Consider the following 22,455-nt stretch of genomic DNA (forward strand, 5'->3'; position numbering starts at 1 on the left):
TCGTAAAATTGGGTATGTACCATAAAATGGGTTTTTCCTTGTATTTACATTAGTTACTTGCATATTTCTTAAGAAATACTTCATTATATGCAACTAGAATTTTGTGGTTTTCTTTACTAATCTCTGCAAGTTTCTTCACGCTTTCTCAAAAGTTGGAGGACACATTAATGACTTTTAAAATGTATACATAGTTGTTGTAACACTTTGATAAAACTGTTACATGATACGTATATCATTTAGAGTTAAGTTGGTCTGTTTGGTTTTAATATTTAGCTCCCGACATATTACTTCTACCCACCGCTTGGACAAATTGATTTTTGCAGCAACGTATCTTGACCAGTTGACTGCATTTCTTTCTTTGGTTCAAAATAAATTTTCCTTGGTGTACTTCAACCCGTACAGAGGGACAAACTCAAAAACTGTAGGTATTTTACATCCCATAGAAAAGTTACAAAATAAAAAGTAGAATTTATGTGAGATACAGGTGGTACAAGGGGCTGCAGAGCTCTTTCTGCTCTGAGACAAGTATCATGCACTGTTATCTCAACATCAGCTGTTTCCACAATGATGTCTGCCTGCAAACTTACCTGTGAGAAAGCATATGGAAATCAGGCTCAGAAAAAGGAATGCAGGCACCAAAGCAAATTTCTACTAAGTGTTATTCACAGAAAATCTGGGCTGTTTAAGCTCCAGCAGAGAATCACTTTACTATAATTTCCTGTGATCCTTTTTTTTATATTTAGGACAATTCTTAGTACTGCATTCATCTTATTTTTCATAACTGTTTACTATACATTGCATAATTTACAGTATCCGTTTTCAGTTACATCGGTTCTCATTATTTTTAGGTCTGTTCTTCCTAGTTAACGCTGGCAGGACATCAAGGTTGGTTTCCATTGGAAAACAAGTCAAAAGGAAAACAAGCCCAGCCTCTTAGTCCTGAAACATGACCTACTTTTAAATTGTTGTCAGGTGAGGAATCTCCTCCAGTTTTTAACCATGCGCTTCTTTTATGGAGAGCTGGAGGAATATGACAGCAGTTAGGAAGTACATTGTTCCAGCCCTCAGACACGGGAAAACATGTTTTGTGTAGTGGTTTGTCTACAGAGCTCTACTTTTCTGTTTTCTAGAAGCAAAGTGAGAAAGGTTGAGGCAACAAGATCACACATATATAAATATATACTTATACATTTATATATATTATTTATATATTAAGGGCCACAAAAATGCTCTGAGGGCTGGAACAGTTCTGCTGGGAGGACAGGCTGGGAGAGCTGGGAGGGTTCAGCCTGGAGCAGAGAAGGCTCCGGGGAGACCTTACTGCAGCTGCCAGGGCTGAAAGGGGCTTATGAGAAAGATGGGGACAGACTTTTTAGCAGGGCCTGTTGTAACAGGACAAGGGGTGATGGTTTTAAACTAGAAGAGGGGAGATTTAGACTAGACATGAGGAAGAAATTTTTCACATTGAGGATGGTGAAACCCCGGCCCAAGTTGCCCAGAGAGATAGTAGATGGGGCTCTGAGCAACCTGCTCTAGTTGCAGATGTCCCTGCTCATGGAAGGCGGGTTGGACTAGATGGTCTTCAAAGGTCCCTTCCAACCCAAACTATTCTATGATTCTGAACACATATATAAATATATAGATCTATAAATATATAAATATACACAATGAGCAAGAGCGATTGTGCTTGGGCTGATTTACTGACATTTCACATAAGGAAATGAATAGATCAGGGACTAATTGTTTCTTTAAAACTAAACTTTTGAGTTATTTAATGCATACTGTGCATATTTTAATGACATTTTTTAAAATGCTGGTTTTTTTCACAGTGAAACCTGTGGTGAATCCATTGTATGTATGGATTCATATCTGGTGACTTCAAATCGTTGACAGACAGGGTGAGCACAGGTGAAAGTCACCATGGCTGAGCTTCAGCTTTGCCTTTTCATTTAATGCAAAGCCATGAAGAAAAACAGGCTGAATAACCAAAATATATGTCCATAGGTCTTTCTTAAAACAACAAGGAGCACACCTGAGTGTGATCAAGCAGCTAATACTAGATGATTCCCTGGCTCCTGTGGAGGTACCAGTCAAACTGTAAGATCAGAGTCGAAAAAAGGTGTACCCATCTTCTGCCCATCATGGTGTTTGTAGACCTCAACAGAGCACTAGAGATGTTAAAGTTTGCTACAATATTCCCTAGGATTTGATTGCATCGTGAGATTATCGGTGCATAAATAGTGATAGCAGCACTGGGGGAGTGTTCCTGTAGCAGCAGGTCCTACGTCTCCTCCACGCACCACTGCCTGGGGGGACAAGCATAGATGGAGGCAAGCGGGCTGCTGGCATTTGGAAGGCTGTCATAAGCTGTCAGTAAGGTTTAGTCTCAAAAGTCTTAAAAACTGAGGTCCTTTGTCATTTGGTAGCTACTAGTGCTGTCACACTTTTTACAGCTGATGGAACCAGTGTAAGTTTTAAATACAATGCTGACTATTTGAATATGGAATAAAATTTTGAATAAAACAAGGCAGCATCGACCTCGAAAAATCATCGACCTCAAAAGAGCTCGTCAGCAGGGATTCTGTGAAGGAAAATGTTGTTTCCAAAGGTTTTAACTGGCAAACTACATTATATCCCTGAGCTGAGCTTTCCAGAGACTTAACAGTCTTGTCCCAGTGGAAACAGAATTCTGTTCTCCAAAGCACAACCTCACTACAGCTGCTCAGCAAATGTCATATGAAACTTTTAAATGCAGGGAAAAAATGTTTTAGTTTGCTCAGTTTGGTTTTGCCCAAACTTTTCCAAAACAGCCCCTCAGGGTGGGAGGCAGCCTCTGGTTCAGCCAACATTGCGGTGGTGGTGAAGGGCTGAGGAACCATCAGCCCTTCAGAATAAATCCCACAGCAACATTGCTTTGAACAGCGTTGTCAAAGAAGGTGCTAACCCCCATCCATCCCTTTCTACCACATGCACACACCTGTATTCTGGAAAAATAAGCCAAAATTGATCCCATGTCCTTTCTTTGATGGCCTTGGAGCATATATTTATGTTACCATCAGATTTTAAGGTGAGTGATTTAAAGCTACAATAACAAGGAAAAACCTTGCCTCGTTCACGCTGAATATTTTATGATGTGCTGCAAATGAGAAAGCCAGTGCAGTTTTCCAAGATGGATACTAAGGCAAGCCTCTGTAGGACATACGGTATTTCTATAGCAGTATCTGTCCCTGCCTGATTAGCACCTTAGATTATTGGCACAAGGCGAATTTTAATCACATACTTATATTTGCAAGAGGTCAGACTGAATAATCATAATATCCCTTTCTGGGTCTAAAATCTATTAATTTGTTTATTCGTTTTCTTTTTACACATTGCATCGTTTGAACAATAAGACGAGGGCAGCCAATTTCTCTTTCCTTTTGAACAGTGAGCTGGCCAGGTTTGCTCACTGGTTCTCATGCATTTTCACAATGCAGAGGAAGTTTAAAGCCAAACAGAAAAGTCCTCCATTAAAAACAAAATAAATTTTTAAAATGGAAATATTTGTATTAATAAGAATTCTTTCATTAGAGAAAACTAGTAGTTAGAGCCAGAACTTCCCAGGAATGGTCCCTTCAGTCTTTCTTATCTCTCCTCACACTTCCAGCTTCGTGCCCCGGAGGCTGAACTATGTGTTTTTTATGATTTATATTGTAGGAAATTGCAAACGTGTAACTTCTGATCAGTGAGCTGTTCACAGATGTAGGGTAATGCTCATATTTTACCTATTTTTAATATTGGCCTGGGATGTCTCCTGCTCCAAATTTCTGAAATCAACCCTCTTTTTGTTAGGCGTCCCTAATCTGCAGGTTTAACCAGTATTAGCAAGTCATAGGATCATAGAAGAATAATTTGGGTTGGAAGGGACCTTTAAAGGCCATTTAGTCCAACCCCCTGCCATGAGCAGGGACATCTCCAACTAGAGCAGGTTGCTCAGAGCCCCATCCAACCTGACCGGGGATGTTTCCAGGGATGGGGCATCTACCACCTCTCTGGGCAACTTGGGCCAGGGTTTCACCACTTTCATGGTGAAAAATGTCTTCCTTATGTCTAGTCTAAATCTACCCTCTTTCAGTTTAAAACCATTCCCCCTTGTCCTATGGCAACAGGCCCTGCTAAAAAGTCTGTGTAAATCCACAGCTGATGAGTTCATCAATAAGACATTTGATAAAAAGCAATTAAACTGTCAAGCAATAAACAATCCAGAGCAATTCCAGCCTGTACTCCAAAAGAAAAAAAGAAAACATCAATGTTTTCCCAAACGGCAAAGAAGTCAAAGTGGTATTTCAAAGGTGGTATTTTTCAAGCTCCTAAAACAATCAGAAAGATTCCTATGCTTAATAACAGTGAGGGATGCAGGGGTAAACAAATTAAAGGATTTTTCTGTACACACAGATGGTACCAGCAAGAGAAAGAAAGGGTGACACCAATACATTAATATCAGTATATGACTAACATAATTTTAATTCCAGCATTTTTTTGTTCTTTTATTCATGTATTTTTTTACCTGAAGGCTAACATGTGTAGGAACATTCCCCACCAGGCAGCCCCACTGCAGTGGTGGTCTGGAAGGTATTTGGTAGAGTCACCTGCAACACAGAGGTGCAGGTTTCACACTGCTGGCAAAAACATCAGAAATCCAGAGAGATTGGCTCTTTGTTTATGAGTGTAGGAGTCTTAAATTACAAGGGATGGTTTTTTTCGTGCTCATCAGTTTTTCTTTGAAACTGCATGTGCTAAGTTTCGAGAGAGCTACAGATGTCATGTATCTGGACTATGTAAGGCCTTTGACATGGTCCCCCCCAGCATATTTTCTAAACTGGATAGAGATGGATTTGATGGGTGGACTGTTGGGTGGATGAGGAATTGGTTGGATGGTCACATCCAGAGGGTGGTGGTCGATGGCTCAATGTCCAGATGGGCATTGGTGACGACACGTGTCCCTCAGGGGTCTGTACTGGGACCAGTACCCTTTAATATCTTCATCAGTGACATAGACAGTGGGATCAAGTGCACTCTCAGCAAGTTTGCAGATGTCACCAAGTTGAGTGGTGCGGTTGACACGCCTGGGGGACGAGATGCCATCCCGAGGGACCTGGACAAGCTCGAGGCATGGGCCTGTATGAACCTCATGAGGTTCAGCAAGACCAAGTGCAGGGTCCTGCACCTGCGTTGGGGCAACCCCTGGTGTCAGCACAGGCTGGGGATGAAGGGATGGAGAGCAGCCCTGCCCAGAAGGACTTAGGGATACTGGGGGATGAAAGGCTGGACAGGAGCCGGCAATGTACGCTCACAGCCCAGAAACCAACTGTGTCCTGGGCTGCCCCCAAAGCCGTGTGGCCAGCAGGGCGAGGGAGGGGATTCTGGACTTGATGATCTTGAAGGTCTTTCGAACCTTAGTGATTCTGTGATTTTCATATGGTCAAGCTGAGTCCTACTGTCCCTCTTCAAAATGGTGCTTGATGGCAATGCATCTTTCTATAGTGGGGTAGGGCTTGTGGCACAGGACATTACTATATGTCCTGGTTGTTTCATTGGGAAAAGTCTGATTCTGTCTTACCTGCAGTCAGAAAATGGAAATAATGTTTATTCTGGCTTTCCTCATGTTGACAGTCAGTGACATGAGCTAAAAGCACATAGCCTCAGGTAAAAGATGTAGTACAAGGGAAAAGTATTCATATTGATGGTTGGGTTTGTTTTTGGTTTTGGGATTTTTTTTTTTTCATTTTAAAATAAATTAATCTTCTGGGCATTGTTTTGAAAGTGATTCTCATATTCCTGGAGATAGGCAGTGCACCTGCTGGGGGTGTCCATGTGTGATGTGGACACCCAGCTTAGCTCCTCCAAGTGCTGGGCTTTCCCCACACGCCTTGGTGAATCAGGGGAGAGCCACTGTTCGGTGGCCAAGCAGGCGCCAAGAGACGGAGCCGCACGTGCCTTGCAGGCACTCCCAGCAGGTATCCGTGCAGAAGGTGAAGCTGCAGCTGCTTTGCTGATTTTTGCCCAGCTCTGAGTCCCCAGGCAGGGCTAATGCTACTCTGGAGAGCAGGGTGACACTTGAGCTGTTCCCAGGGTTAAGTGCTTTTCAAGTAACTGCACTTGGCTACTCCTCCTTTGACTTTTTCCTTGCAGAGAAATAAGATCAAAATCAGCAGGGGAAAAATGTTCCTTGTGCTGATGTTTGGGACAGTGTGTCCAAGTCCATGAGCCAGTGCCAGCTGCAAGACAGGAGCAGTCCTCTTCCACTAATGAGAAATTGCTCCTACCCTTTCTTTCTGGTCAGAAAATTTTGTCTTAAATTTCTTTAAGACAAAGACCTAATTCTGCTCTTACTGCCTGCAGTTTCAACTCTGCCTCCTGTGCACTGCTCAAAATTGCCATGGAGAGGGCAAAGCTGATGCTGCCATTAAAAAAAAAAAGTATCTCAGAATAATAAAGACAGGGACAAAGAAATTGCAGCAGCGCTTTATGCTGCTTTTCTGCCCAGGTCTGTTCAGAGCAGGATGCCAAGTCCCATCTGAGCAAGGTAGAGAGGGTTGGGATCAAGACCAGCTTTAGACAAAGAGGCCACGTCTCCACCAGGGGTTTAGAGCTCAGCTGCCTTTGCTGCTTTGCTCCTGGTACAGCGTTGACTTCTGTCAGCCCTCAGGCAGCACACAGGCAGCAGCACTCCCAACGTCACGGTTGAATTAACCCTATTTTGGAGGAGAAAAGCCACATGGACATAGGCTCCGTATGGAAAGGAGCTATGGCTTTGGGTGCTGAGTTGCAGAGCTTCCCTGGGAGGTGAACCCCAGCCATGACACTCGCCCGGTGCAGGGAGCGTCTATAGGTGAGTGCAAACACGTAATGCAAATCCCATGTACCACAACAGAGTCACCACATGGATAACTAGGAGGAGGGTCCTTCGACTCTCGGCGTGCACCTGGGATGCTGTTGACACTGAATAAGCAAATGGCTGCGAACTTACCGGCTGCTCCTTCTCAGTCCTTGGATTAAACCCTGTTTTGCAATGGATCATTTAAGAGGTTGCAAATATCTTCTGTGTGTTGAAAGAAAATTATAAACAGATTGAGCTAGGGTACAGTAGATCCACTAGACTAAATCTAACTAAGGAAAGCTTTTGATTAAAGAATGAGGCTTAAGGGGGATGGGAAGTGAGCTGGCATGGAGGGAAATTTTGTCATTTTAATGAAAAAATTTTTGTGGAACGACACTCTCTACAAATGTTGAAGGAGAAAGTCCTTGTGCCGGAAAGCACATGATGCAAATCAGTATCTACGAAAGCAGTCCATCTCTTGAATATAACAAAAGTAACTGTATGAAATTGCAAAACAGCACGCACTGCATTTTCACGGGGAAATGTGCTGTATTCAGTCATATTAATTACTGCATGGGCTCAATTTTCAGTGCAATCAATCCACGGGAAACAAAAAGGCTGCAGGGGAAATATAAAAAGACAGCCAGCTAATAGGAGCCAGATTCAATAGAACTGTATCTGCCTTCGGCGGACAGTGAGGCAGACGTGTGTCCATTCTCCCTTGGCAAGGCACGCAATGGGTTGGGCAAAGGGTGTAGTGCTGAGAGGGCCTTGGAGCAGCACCCTGTGTATGTACAGATACATATATTTACATATATATATATGAGGAATACAACTCCTGTTGTAAGAAACTAGGAAAGAAAGGGGTTTAATTCAAGTTTTTCTGTAGGGGGTTCAGGGTGTCATCTCACAGCAGGGTGTCGTGTGAAGGCACTTCTGCCGGCGCAGCCTCTACCTGCCATTCCTCCTTCCCCACTGTGCCATGAGTCACGGGCTCTCCGATTCGGTATGGTACCAGGGTGTTTTCCTCACCCCGGTGTCAGCCGGCACTGCTGCTCCGGTCCCTCTCTGCCGGCAGCAAGCCCCAGGGCTGCTGGTACAGCCAGGGCTCTCCTGGGTAGACTTCAGACCCTGGTTGAACTTCACCTTTACTGCAGAGTTTTGGTTTAATGCCAATATTTTAGCAAGCTATTTGGTCTGTTGGCCTAGCACTTAATAGAGGGATTATCCGGTTTATTTTTCTTTCTTCCAAGATTGCTTTTCAGTTTGAAAGTTGAATGTGTTCATTTTTAGTGGTAGCTTTCTCTTCCATTCAGGCTCCAAACTTCCCTAGGAAGTGACTTCATGGCATTATTCAAGCAGATTATTGCTTGAAGTGGCTGTGGCTGAATTACTTAGTGTTCGTATAACGACAAGCTCCCAGTCTATACGTATTTAATGACTGTAATCATTTATTTTTTTCCCTTTATTAGGTTTGTTTTTAAAGAAAGTTTTACTGTGCTATTTATGATATGCTAAGTGGTGCAACTTGCTGGAAAAACATACTGCATACATTTTATTTTTTAATAGGCTTTGCTTGTTAAAATGGAAATCTTTTATTTACGCTAGCAGGGCAGTTTTTTGCTGACAGTTTTATTATTTCAATTACTCAGACATTTCTTTTCTCTTTTGTTTCCCCAGATACTCCTCCAGGGAGTTTTAATGTGTCCATTCTTTATTTATGATTGAGTTCAGAACGTGTTATTTCTAGCAGGGCAGAAGAAAAGCATAATATAGCAGACATTAAATAGTGGGATGTCCAAGTTTCATTTTATTTCCTCTTTGAGTTGTGGAATCCTTTCCCCATCTGTGTCATCTGGTGATTAATTGCGCTGATAATCTGCACACCCTCATCAATAAGTGTCTGCTGCCAGTGTGAGGCAGAGGCTGTGCTCTGCCTAAACTTTGTGGCTGCTGATAAATGAACATACGTGTGTGAGTAAAGGCGGGGGGCGGGGGGGGCTGAGAGCATTTAAAATTGCCAGAGACCCAGAGTCCTTTAATGAACTAATGCTCTACAGGTTCTGGCAGTAATTACTGCATGCATTTCACTCACCAGTAGGGAAAGGGGAATGGGACCATTCCTCCAAGGGCAAAACCCAAGCCTTGGACAGCGAAGTGAAAAGTGAACCCCAAGGGCTGATACTAGTAGGGAGCCTGACAACCTCAGTGGGCCAGCGCCAGCAGGACGGGCAGACCGAATGCACCTATACAAAGTTCGCTAGGGTGGGACAGCGTGGAACTTGTGTCCGCTCCCCTTGGCTCTTGCTGAGGTAGAGTTGTGGTTTACCTCTGCAAGGGCTGGTGAGTCTTTGACCATTCTCTGATGTGTCATGGATTTTATTGTCCATTATAGCAGGACTATTTCTGGTTTAATTCTGTTACTTCTTTTCTTTGCCCCTTGCTGCTCTTCTACCACTCTTCTAAGAGTGGTCAAGCATTGGAACAGGCGGCCCAGGGAGGTGATGGAGTCACCATCACTGGAAGTGTTCAAAAATCGTGTGGACATGGCACTTCGGGACATGGTTGAGTGGGCATGGTGGTGTTGGGTTCATGGTTGGACTTGGTGATCTTAAAGGCCTTTTCCAACCTTAATGATTCTATGTTCTATGATTCTATGATTCTGGTCTCTGAGGCAGAGACCAGTGCTTGGACTATGAAGAAGCCAAAACCAAATGCTTGTTGGGACAGTGGGGGAGCCCCCAGAGCTCCAAACGGATGTGTGTTGACTGCCTATGGCTAGTACGTGGCCTTGGCCATCCTTGAGTGAGGTAGAGAACATGTTACAAAGCATATCCTCACACTCCTGCATCCCGTCATGTTTTCCAGAGTGTCTGGGGGAGAGCTTTTCGACCGCATCGTTGAGAAAGGTTTCTACACTGAGAAGGATGCCAGCACCCTCATCCGGCAGGTCCTGGATGCTGTCTACTACCTGCACCGAATGGGCATCGTGCACAGGGACCTGAAGGTAGGACCGCAGTGTGACTCAGTCCTCCGGGCAGTGTTAACGAAAGTTGCATAATTACGTGAGTCTAACGCATGAAAATCCAGCCTCCCCTGGGACTGGCTGTTTCAGTGCATTTTTCCCTTAAGAGGAATGCTCTGAAGGCTCCATATCCTCCCATCGTTATTGGTTTTAATGAGGACTTTGCAGTCAATGCTGTTACAACGGGAGTTTTGCACATATCATGTGGGGAAAAAGTAATTCACTAAGACCCAAAACCTTACAGGAAGGCAGGAAACTCATCTCAGCTGGGATGTAAGTGTTCACTGCTGTAAAGTATTTTGCAGATTTGCTGTGCTATATTTACTTTTACTTAATAATAATTAGTAAAAATAAATAGTGTGGGAAAGTGGGATGATTTCCTATCATGCTCTTTGGACCAGTGTGTTTGGAGACACTGTTAACAGCAAAGTTTCATGTGATTTTTAGATCATTTTCCTTTCAGCTGTACTGTGATAGCACATCAATACCTCTCGGCTTTTGTGGAAAAAAACCCCAAAACATTATTTCTGTATTGTTTCCTGCCTATATATTAAACTGTCATTAAAATAAGCAGAAAGGCTTGGATTTCATAACACACGGGTAAACCTCGCCATCTTAAGTGTCTCAAATAATAAATTAGCAGAAGGCATTAGAAAAAGATACTAATGTCAAAAGAAAACTGTAGTTTCAGTTCCTGAGCTAGTTAATTCTGTCAATGTTTGATGCCAGAAATTAAGAATTCTTTGAATGAGATAACACTTCTGGTTGTGTTTTGGAGGGATGCTCCAAACCCTGCTTGGAGTTGCCTTGGATGTTGATGCTCTGGCATTGAATTGTCCTCTTGTAAAGACAGTGGAATTTGGCTAAATGGGTCATAATATGTAAAGGCTTAATGAACGTTAATAGAGTCAAGAGTCACAAAGAAGGGGGTTTTTTTCTCTTTTTTACTTCTTACATACTTTTTAAAATTAAATGTATTTTTAAATTAACTGTATTTTAATACAGTCTAATGTTAAACTACATGTTTGCAATCTTTGGGAAGTCCTGTTAACAAAGGTTGTAGTGCTGGCAATGTGACCTCACTGTTTTGCCTTAAGATGGATGAAAAATTGTAGCAATGAGAGATACTATTTATTTGCTTTTTATCTCCCCCAAAATTAGTGCTGATGTGAAAAGCCGCATAGAGTAAAATACTTACTGCAAGGTGTGATGCAGTGGGGCCAAAACAGAGCCTGTTACCGCCGTAACCGCCAGCACCAAGGTGGAGCGGTGCCCAAGAGAGGCAGACATGGCCTTGTTTTGGAAAAACTTTAATACAGTTTTTCCTTCTGCCACTCTTTGACTCCAGATGTGAATCTTTTTGCTGTGAAGGGGTTGTTCCCCTGGGATTGCGAGCTTTTCCACACCTTGCTGCTGCAAGGGACTTTCCTCAGTCCTGGATACCTCTGCCAAAAGCAGCCATCCTAGGAGCTTCACTTCAAAAGATAGAGTAGATTAATAGACAGTAGAAATATATTTTTAAAGTATTGGTTTGACACATTTTTAAGGTAAAAGCTTGAATCCACTGAAGGAAAATATACACCAATGTCCACAACTAATATTTCCTCAGTGTTGTGCAGTTTAGTCCGAACAGTCCCAAATAGTGGGTTATCTGTAAGGAGGCACTGTTTAGTCTTCCATCTCCTAGAGTCTTCACGTGTGGCCCACAGTTCCCATTCATTTCCTGCCCTTGTGCTGAAGTATGTAGAAATATTCTCATTTTTATTAGTGTTCCACCACATTTCAGTATGGAAGCGTTGTTTAGTATTTTAACGTGATCAGCTTTCTCTCAAGTTCAATGTGTAGGAAATAACTTCAGGCTTCTTTCTGCAACCAGAGGTTTTGGCGGGAGGTCTGAGTCCTCTTAATTCAGATATTCAATTGTACAAGCTCTTAATATTCCTGTCTTTATAATCTAAATGAAGGCTATAGCTCTCACTTTAAAACAGATTAATCTTATTAAAAAGTTCTTATAATAAAATGAGATCTGGTAATTGGGAAGTGGATTCATCTACAAATTACGTTCAGAGTTTGTGTAAGGACACACTGAATTTAGATCAAACCAACCTCCAGTGGTATTTTGGGGCAAAGACTAGCTCTTTTTCTCTTTCTTTCTTTTTGTTTGCAAGTCTTTGTCAGTACCATATCAGTTGTTAAAATGACTCATAAAATATGGTATATGAGGAACACCTGCTGTGAATTTCTGTTAGCACAAACATACCATGATGGCAAAAATAGGGATATAATAAGGCTTCTTATGATCTCAAAATACCAAGATAAATGCAAGTTTCGAATTGTGATTCCCGAAAATGAAACTCTGGGAAAGAATCCACTCTACAAAAATACAACCCTTGAAATATCTATAACAATTATTTATTGTAATTATGTGTTATTCAGAGACCAAAATAGTACTTGCTGTAGTTAGGAAAAGCAGATCTGTGCTCCAAGTCTCTGATCTAAATAATGCAGTAGCAGATAACAAGAAATGGCGGTAGATGAAGTCCAGGGAAGTCCAGGATGTACAAAAGAACTGAAAGGCTTCCGCAGCTCTGCTTGGTACAAAGCCACTTCATTAATACTTTTTTAATTAATCAGCTTAAAGAATCAGAGTTCTTTTAAACGGGTTTTAAACAAATTTAAGTTTTAAATGGGTGGGTTCTTGGCCTTACTAAATATGTGTGGGCCTGAAGGTGAGTTAGCAAAAATCACTGGGAAATAATTGTCCTTCCCTTAACACCAGGTCTACCAACCCCTCAGCAGATCAGAAGCGCACTAGTAAAAACCAGGAGTAACTCCAACCAAGGGCAGACCATGGCGTAAAACGTAAAACTCACTCACGTGGTGCCTAAAAACAGTGTCAGCATAATAACAGCCAGTTAAAGCACTGGACTTAGGAGGTATCATGAGAAAGAAACATAAATGGTTCAACTTCATAATTAGTTTTATGGACGGAATTATTTCCCTTTTGCCTCAGTCCCAGCTGGCTCACAGCTGTGGATGCAGCTTGTAGATCCTCTTTTGGCCATCGTGTCCCATGGATAAAGCCATCACTACGTGGCTTCGTGCTGGGGCTGGGGAGCCAGAAAGTGCTTTAACCTCCACTTGAAGCTGAACGGGAACCTCAGCGTAGGGTGGAGGCGGCGTCACCTCCCGGCACTTCTTCGTCCCCACTTTCCCCAGAGCAGGAGGGAGGACGGATGCTGGTGCTGCTGCCGTGCAATGGCTCCTCCTTACAGACCCAAGCGTGTGTCCCAAGGAGTTTGATGATGCTGTGTGTGGCCCCGGCTGCTTCTCACCATTTCCTGGAGCACACAGCGGGTTGATAGGCAGAATGTGTCGCATGCGGGTAGGCGTTTGTACCAGCTTCTGGGCAAAAGTCTACACCAGGGTTGTGTTGAAACGTTGGGTATCTGTCGCTTTTATAGACGAAGACCCTGAGGCCCGGGTGGTGCAATGGCACCCCGTTACCTCCAGGCTGTCAGAGTGCCAGCAGATGCTGGACTTTTTTGCGAGCTCTGATATTAAGTAGGGGAAGAAGCGTGGTCTCACAGCACCTGGCGAGAGCTTTGCTGTGTAGCAGTAGCACATTCAAAACATATGGATGGGGACTATGCTGTAGCAGATGGAGTTTGGTTGGGGTCTCCAACCTCTCTGACGTCGGTATAACGTCACAGGGCTTTGTGGAATGACTCTTGTTTTCTCTCAGCATAAACAAGTTGCAGTGCTTAGTGCTGTGGCACTTTTTCCTAATCAGCTCTAGCTAAAACAACCTTGCTGCATCTCTGTTAACTGTAAAGGCATTTCCTCTCTCACAACAGTTAATTTCCAGTGGAGAAGATACAAAAATTCTGTAATACCTACTGTTCTCCTTTTTCTTTTTTTAAATGCTGTACAAAAATTTTTCATTACGCTACCTAGATTTACCATATTTACCTGCCTTCAAATGAATCTGTCTTTTATCACTCTGGAGTGATGGTATGTTGGACATACCTCACAAGTAAAGGATGAGCCTTTAGTTCTTATTTGGAGTGCCAAAGGAGAAGTTTGTTATCCCAGGAAAGTTACTCAAAGCTCAAGGTGTCAGCTTCTTCCATTAGTCACCACACAGAAGTCTGGAGAGGTTCTCCATATAGTTTGTAGGAACAATTCTTTAGGATTTAGGGGAACCAGATTATATTAGTGAGGGGAACCGACTATATTAACATATGATGTAACTAAGGATTGTGTTAAATGCAAAGCTAACAGATGTTGTTACTGGACTTACATATTCAAAACCCACTTTGCTTGTCCTCCTTTCTAGCCCGAGAACCTACTTTACTACAGCCAGGATGAAGAGTCAAAAATCATGATCAGTGACTTTGGATTGTCAAAGATGGAGGGTAAAGGAGATGTGATGTCCACAGCCTGCGGCACTCCTGGCTATGTTGGTAAGAGGTTTGGTTATACTGTCCATCCTTTCTTCCCAGCTGAAATACAGACACATAGTGAAAAGGGAATAATACTTGTTTTCCAGTGCCACTACATAGTGCACATGCGATTTTACAGATGGTCGATAGAAATAAAGATTTCAGAAGTTGATGGTGCTCTGCCTTGTGTGCTCCTCTTCTTCGGGTCCACATCCTGCAATCCAGCTCAGGGTTTGTGGGATTCACTTTCATGATTTTCAAAGCACCAATCACAGAATCGTAGAATCTTTGGGTTGGAAGGGACCTTTAAAGGTCATCTAGTCCAACTCCCCTGCAATCAGCAGGGACATCTTAATCCTTTGCAAAATCAGTTTTTTCTCAAAGACACTGCTTGTAGCTAAATTAGGAGCACATGAAGAATACCCTCAAACGCATCAATTCTGCAAGCACCTATAAAACCAAGAAGCTTTACTTAATGTAACACTATTTTAATCATAAAAGGTCATATTTGCCAGGTTCCCCTGATAGAAAATGGTAAAATGAAAGAGCTACATTTATTCAGACATGTTCAGTCACCCTCTGTTACAACCATGTTAAGTTACGGACTCCTAGATGTCGGTATGCGAAAGCTCTTTAGATCCTCAGGCCTTCCCGAGCAGTATCAAATTGTCTCCTATCATTTATTCTTTGCTCTTTTGCCCATTCAGTAGTGACTGCACCAGGCTACTGATTAGCAGAGTGTTTACCGTCGTCCTTTTAAAAAAGTTCAAGTAACTGAAAGTGAGAATTGGATGGCAGGTGATGACAGGGTCTCTTTGAACAAACACTATTTAAAAGGCTCACTTCATGCATGAGACAGATCCAGCAAGCCTGTGCCTCCTATGACACCTAGCTAGTCAGCTAAGGCGGTAGAATTCATCTCTGGGTTGTCCATGAAATCCATGAAACTAAAGTGACAGTGGCTTCCCCAGGGACAGATTTGTCTCACATCTTTCCCGTAGGAAAGACCTGATGTTTTCCAGCAGTCAGAGAGGGGCTCCTTTAGCTTTGCAGCGGCCACCTCATCTGTGTTTTCATACCTCTGATGACACCATGGCACAAGAACTCAAACAGATGATGTGGTTATGACACGGTGATCCAAATTTGTCCCAGGAATACCTTTTTCCAGGCATTATCTTCCCACTGCACAGGTACACTCTATGCTGATAGAGAAGAAAAGGAAAAGAACAGATTCCTTTGCTTTCCCATCGTGAAGCCATCAGCCCATCATTTTTTATTTTGAGACGTATGAGTCAGGATGCACTCTGTACAGCCCGAATAGCTGTCTTGTGTAATCACACCAGACTGGAAATTTTCCAAAGCACTAGCAGGAATCGAGTTGAGACTGCAATTTTCATAATTTTTGCTGTCAGCAATTCTGTCCTTAATTAACATGTTCTATTTTGTTCTGAAATGGGCACTGACTAGAGTAAGTCTGCGAGATGCAGGGAAGCTCAGATGATGTTTGCTGAAGTGCTGATGAAAATGAGGGAGTGCGGCTCTGCTTGGGCACTGAGTGATCTCATATGGCCTCTCAGTGTAGCATTTACAAAAGAAAACTTGCTATTTTGGAGAGGAAGTTCTCGGAGCATGTGACACAAATTGTAGCGTGTTGAGAGATGTTTGAGAGCTCTCATTACTCATGGTCTGGGCACTGATAGCACACAAGTGCCTCCAGGACCGTTGTTACCTTACTGAACGCAGGATTTACTCATCACGGTTCAAGAGGTCACGGCCGCTTATTTCTGAAGTGCTGACAGGAGTGTTTCCCCTCTCTCACAAAAAAAACCCTCTTAAAATATTTGTTCTATTTCTTTTTTGCACAGGAGGCAGCTCCTCTTTAGTGCTGTTTTTTTTTTTTTCATATAATTGGTTGTCCGGGCAACATTTTCCAAGCACAGAAAATTTTTACTGTCAGTCACTCAGTCACTGTGGTGATGCCCACAAATGAGTCTCCATGAGTGTTATACCTCATGACATGGCTTCTGCATACATGATCTGCAATTTGTCCACATGCAAAGCTTTCATGCCTTCCAGCATCACTCCGACTTGCAGCACCTACCAAAAATGCCCTCAAATAAATGTAAGAGTTCTTCCTCCTAATTGCACAACATGAATACGTGTCCTCGTCTGCATTGGGGCAGACACGGGCCACAGTTACTGGCCTATGAACTGTCCTCTCTGCCAACTCTTTTTGGTTTTTTCCCCCAGCCATTTTACCTAGAGTTAAAGTAATATTCAGGAATCCATCACTTAATGTAATTCATGGCACTTTTCTTTAAAGATATCTAGAACATCCCATTTTCTAAGATTTTATGAGAAATTAATTATTTTGTCAGTTTAACCACTTTGCTTTTAAATTCCTGGGAAAAAAGTTAGGCATGTATCTCTTGCCAAAGGCACCCAGGGCTCAGTTAAGAAGTCATTAAAATCTGCTACTATTTATACTGCTTTATCTCCGGAAACGGATGCAGTCGGATTGCACTGTGCAAGGTGCTGGACAAGCTTCTGACTTGGTAGCAGACCTGATCTTAACTCATGTCTCCTGCTCTTTGCAAGTATTTGCAAGTATGCAAGCCCCTTGTCATTTCTATCTCATTTCCCTGATTAGGAAATACTTTCAACTCCGTGTGTTTCAGTTATTAACTCAGCTTTTCTTAGTTTCAGCTCCAAGAACGGTGGTATCCAAGGCACTAAATTCCTGTTTATGTGGTTCAGAAATTGGTCAAATAAGGGAGGGTGTAATTATAATTAAACTTCTTAATAAATATCAGTTTTCTTCCTGAAAATCAAAGTTTGCATAACTGGTAGGACATTAGCACATTAGCTTTTAAGTCTCTGCCTTACAGATTAAATTACTGTCAACAGTTCAGAGATCTCATTCTTTCAGGAGTCTTGTCAGAGATTTTGGTCCTATGGTGAAAAGACGACGGTTAGGATAATTTAAGTCAATTAGTTGAGCCATTTCTGTTATATGCAAATATAAATGTTTACTTACTGAAGATGGAGTCTGATAATAAAACCTTTTCTAATGAAAAGGTCTTTCATTTTCTTATCTGCTTACCACTCTTATCTCTCTCTCCATTTCTTACGGAAGGAGACTAGGTGATGAGTTGGGACTAGATGCCCAACTTTTAGATAGCACCTAAATTGGGTAAGATGAGGCAGCTCGTGTGGGTCATTTTATTGCAGACGAGGTGTGTGGACTATATTGCATCCATCCCACCCCATCATTTAAACTGAGAAGAAGTCATGTTTTCAAAACCATGAGTGATCTGTGTGATTATGGGCAAGGTCTGTATAAGCCATTAGCAATCTGTCATGGGCTGCTCAGCCTGAGAGTGTTTGTAAGAACTTGATTTTGATGAAGAAAGTGTTCAAAACTGCTGGAAAATGAGTCATCCTTGAGGTGTGTCAAGTTGGGCACTCACAAGGAGGTGACTCCAGTCACTCAGCAAATTCTTCTAAAGGGATTTTGGCTGTTTGGGAATTAGGTCTCACTGACTGACTTGCCATAAAAGTTGGTCTTTCAAAAGGTTAAGTTACTTTTGCAGATGGGACTTGGACTTGCAAGACACTTAGGAGCACTGAAAAGTTTGGAAAAAATGTTAGAAAGCCTGTCTCAGGCAATCTGATCTCCTTCTGCAGAAATGCTGAATTACGATCTGTGTTTGTGGATGGCTAATATCTTAATCCTAATGAGATTTAAAATTACTGCTCTGAGTCCCAAACCAACTTCAAGTAAAATTTTCTTTTATTTCCCTTTCATAGTGTCGTGGTTTAGCACCCTAGATGTGTGGTTGGTCCCTATACACCCTCAGTCACTGTTTTTATTCTCCGTAGTTCTTTTATGAAAGGTCATTTCACACCTTTCAGCTCTGCCAGAAATACAGTAGCAATTTCAGATCATATCAAAGTGTGTTTCTCTTAGCCCTGTGCAAGACTTTAAGTAAGCATTTAAGTAAGCAACAGATTTCCATGTTGAATTTTGACTTATTCGGTATCCTTTGAGTCAAAGGTTTGAAAATATTCAATAAGCCTTTGGAATAGCCTTATTAGCAAAAAGCAAGCCGAGGACTTGTTTATGCAGTAACATGAGTAATAAAGTAAAAATAAAGCACGGGAACTGCTCACACCAGAGTCTGCTCAGGCACAAGCTCCCAACAGTGTGACCACTCAGCTCCATTGCCGTATCTTGAAACGGGGTTTGCTTGCGTGTGGTTGTAGCTGCGCTATGTTCATGACAGCTACCTAAATCTGGCTTGGCAACATGAAATAGGGACAGCAGGAGCACGAGAAGCCAGCAAAGCTGCACTGAAACCCTGCCGTCCTTCAGAAACAGCATGAAACTGCAAAATCTTGGCCAACCAGAACGCAATGAACACTGGAGGACTGTGTGAAAGAGGGAAAGAAGTTGTTTTCATCCCAGGAGTCAGTGGAAGAGGGGCTCTGGTCTCATGGTGAAGCTGCTTCATATGACTCTCAGCCTGTTTGCACCATGAGGAAGATGCTTTGTATGGCGGCAGGGGAGCTCACATTGCTCTTGCACCATCATTGCCTTCAGGAAAGGGGCTGTGTTGGCCCTTTATGCAACCAACCATCTTCTCAATGGTGCAGAGTCCTAAGCAGTGGGGCTGGCATTATCTCCCTTTGGTGTCCCCTAAAAACTCTGCTTGTTACTCACCTTCCCTCTCAGATTTCATGGCCATCTTGTACCTGTGCAGCCCATTCACGTTTCTCCTTCTTCACTTACACTTCACATTGCCTACATGATAGAAACTGGCACTAAAATAGTTACCAGCTGAATTACTAGTCCTGGCTTGCACCAGGCCAATTTGCTGGGCCAGTTCAGCTGTGTCCCTGCCCAATGTAAGCAGGTCCCTGGTTATTTTAACCCTATTTAGATCTTTTTATTCCTCCCACATTTATGGCAGCCTGCTGATTTGTCACTCCTATGGGGATCTTCAAAACCATCATCCTTTGTTCAAATGCCTCATTCCTTCTGGCATGCAGCTTGTGGGAAGCCATATAAACCACAGAAAATGGCATTAGACTGAGTTCTTGTGAGACAGCAAAATCTGCTGGGAGTAGCACCGTCATGGGAGTGAAGGAGAATTGCTTTTAAGTATGAGGCTGGTATAAAGAACAGGCACCCTCATGACTTGTACAGTTTGTTCAACAGTCTTAAAGTATCAGAGCAATTCCCATCACTTGAGCTCTTTGCAAGAACATGGATTGCTGGTTTTGGCATCCAGCAGCTGCATTTTTGGGGGGCTTATTAGCATAGCTGTGTTCACTGGGGGCAATTGCATAGTGCTCTGAAAGGTTTCCAAACATTCCTGTTCTGCACCTTTTCTTAAAACCTCCATTTGAAACAAGCCTTCTTCTCTTATTAAAAGGAGAACATAACTAAACAAACAAACAAAAAAAACCCTAACTGTAAACCAGCAGATCATCTGGCCTGGGAAGCCCATCTTCATGTACCTGCAGGTGGGATGAGGCCCTGGGACCATTACCCAACATTTTACCTGCCGCATGTTGCTGGTAGCAATGCTGATTTGGCCTGAAACACAGTTCCTGGATGTGGAGGAAGGGTCGAGGTTTGCTTCATTGGCTTCCCTTTCTATGGATGACTCTTGTGTAGCATTTGAGCCCACAGTGATTCCCTGGGGAGGTGCAATACTGGAAGGCTTTGCTCAGCTGCCATTTCCCCAGCGCCAGAAATGGGAGCTTTGACTTTCCCCTTCTCCTCACTGCTGTTTTGTCTCCTCAGCCGTCTGTGTTGATCCTTTACTGCCGTCAGCTCTTGGATTTTTTTCATTCTGTCTCCTGCTTTTGCCTCTTGGCAGTGATCTACCGTCATCTCTGAGAGCTCCTCTAACTTGTTTTTCAGCTCATTAAATATTTCTGTCTTTTCCATATATCAAGAGACAGATGATGCTTAGCTAAGTTCTCCTGTTCCTGTTGTTGTTCCTGCTCTTTGGAAGAAAAATGAAAAGCATCCATTTGGCCTTAAAATAATTGTTTAAACCTCCTGCCTTTCTTCACTAAAGTTTACCAAAGGGGAGGTAATAGCCTCGTGTTCGCTTTGGGCTTGATCCTGTGGTGTTCTTACCTGCTTCACGGCCACCATCCGCAGCAGCAACTGCCTGTTATCAGTGCTCTTCACTCCTTTAGAACACAGAGAAACGCCCCAGCACAGCTTTGATGTTTTAAGAGGGAGAATCTTTATATAGTTCACATCCCCTCGTCTCAGATTTGTTCTCTGTTATGTTAATGTGGCATATGGGTATAATGTCAGGAGCTCACTAGGATCTGTGGTGCTCAGGAGCCATTTGCATAATATTTTCTTTGGGGGATATAAGATGTATAATGTTTACCAGTCTTGAAAATGATGTGAACAGAAGCAGAGAGTCAAAGGTAGAAGAGATACATGAATAAAATACTGAGAATTTGGAAGGACTGGAGAGTTGGAAGACATCTAATCACCTAAGGACAGGGGGAAATTAACTCCCTTCTTCCACATATTTTGTCACAAAATTCAGTCACAAGGGATGGAACAAAACAGGAAATTGAGTCTCACAAACTCTATTTGATGCACATTTTGAAAAAACATTCTTTTTAGAGGAAAATTGGGAGGCAAATTTTGATGTACCAGAATGGAAAAAGTCAGATTAAGGGACACAAGAGTTGTCTGGGAAGGTTGTCTTGAGCAACTTTGAGGAACAACCATTTTATACAAGAGAAATGTAAATTTGCAGATTGTCCCAGCTTGCCAGGTTATCTGGGAGGCAGTGTCAGGACAAATAGGATGGCCCTCCGGTGCGTTATTCTTTTGTCCCAAGTTTGTCTTCAAATTCACCCCCGCCAGACTCACTAGCACCAAGCTGACACAGAGACCCTGACCCAGCGTTAGGAGTTAAGGAGTTCAAAAGGAGTTACATTTTGGGCACCAACTGTAGATGCCTTTTATATTTCCACATCCCCTATTGTAGTAAGAACATTTTAACCTTTATCTTGATAGATTGCAGCAGCGTGCCCATGTCCTGGAAGGAGTCAGAGGCTTCTCAGGAATTGAGGTGCAGGTTTCTGCCAAGTACCTAGGGCCAGGTTAGGAGCCATTCATGCTAGGTACAGTGGAAAGAAACCTCCTTTGGCATGTAGTGGATAGGTGATGGAGTATTCACACATTACAAGTTATTAGGATTAAAAATATATGAACAGAACCGTCACTTAAATTTCTTACACATGCAGTGGTCCCAGTTTGCTGGATGACTTGAAGATTGGGGCAATATTTACCCTGTGCTGCAGATTGGGGCATATCCCAATATTCAAGAGTCTTCATAATCTGGCTGCCAGCTATATTTTTATCCACATTCCCCTGGATTTTCTTCCTTTTTACAGTGTGTCTCCAGTGTGACTTGACCCTTTCCATCATTCAGCTGCTTGTGGAAATGCAACCTGGATGCCTTCATCTGCCTCGTAAACTGTCTTCTCTTCAATGCCTTCTAGAAGCTCTCATGCCCAAGCACTAGAAAGTCTTCGCTGTTTTTCATTATTGCTTCCTGTTCCCTTCCTTGCTGGCAGTTTTGACCATAGTTTTGTTGACTTGTCTAGCTTAACTCTTTGAAGAGTCCATACCAGTACACCGGAGCATATGTACCAACTAAATGGAGGCTCAAGTTCTAATACATTTATGTGCTTCACAAATTTTTCGCTATTCTTCAAGTAACTAACTGCTTTGATATTGGTAACACTCCTAGCAGAGGAAGGTGTACCCCAAAGAAATATTTTTGCTAGAACTTGCCCTTTCATTATTTTTTTGCAGCATTTGAACTCCGAAGTCCTCAGAGGAAATACTGTGCTTCTTAAAACCCAGTGTGGCAAGTCTGCTTTAGGAATGCATATTCTTGCATTACTGTGGACACTTTGCTTTGAAAAAAGCAAAAGCTTGTTTATATGAAAAAGATTAGAGTCACAGGGTTTTAAAACTTAGGTTTAAGCATTTGCAGTGAAAGGTCTCAGCAGGGAAAACAAAATTCTCCAGGCTCCCAATCAAAAAATGCACCTTTTTAACTCTCACTGGT

At 42.6% G+C, this 22,455-nt stretch overlaps 1 protein-coding gene across 1 annotated transcript in view; it reads left to right on the forward strand.

Moving 5' to 3' along the window:
- Positions 1-22,455, forward strand: part of CAMK1D (calcium/calmodulin dependent protein kinase ID) — a 239,810-nt gene that overhangs the window by 188,289 nt on the left and 29,066 nt on the right. The window contains exons 4-5 of the mRNA XM_082001800.1: positions 9,728-9,866; positions 14,224-14,350. Coding sequence (XP_081857926.1) covers positions 9,728-9,866; positions 14,224-14,350 — 266 coding nt within the window. The remainder of the gene's footprint in view (positions 1-9,727; positions 9,867-14,223; positions 14,351-22,455) is intronic.

The sequence above is a fragment of the Phaethon aethereus genome, assembly GCF_964289735.1.
Source record: "Phaethon aethereus genome assembly, chromosome: 1".
In the NCBI taxonomy this organism is placed as follows: Eukaryota; Metazoa; Chordata; class Aves; order Phaethontiformes; family Phaethontidae; genus Phaethon; species Phaethon aethereus.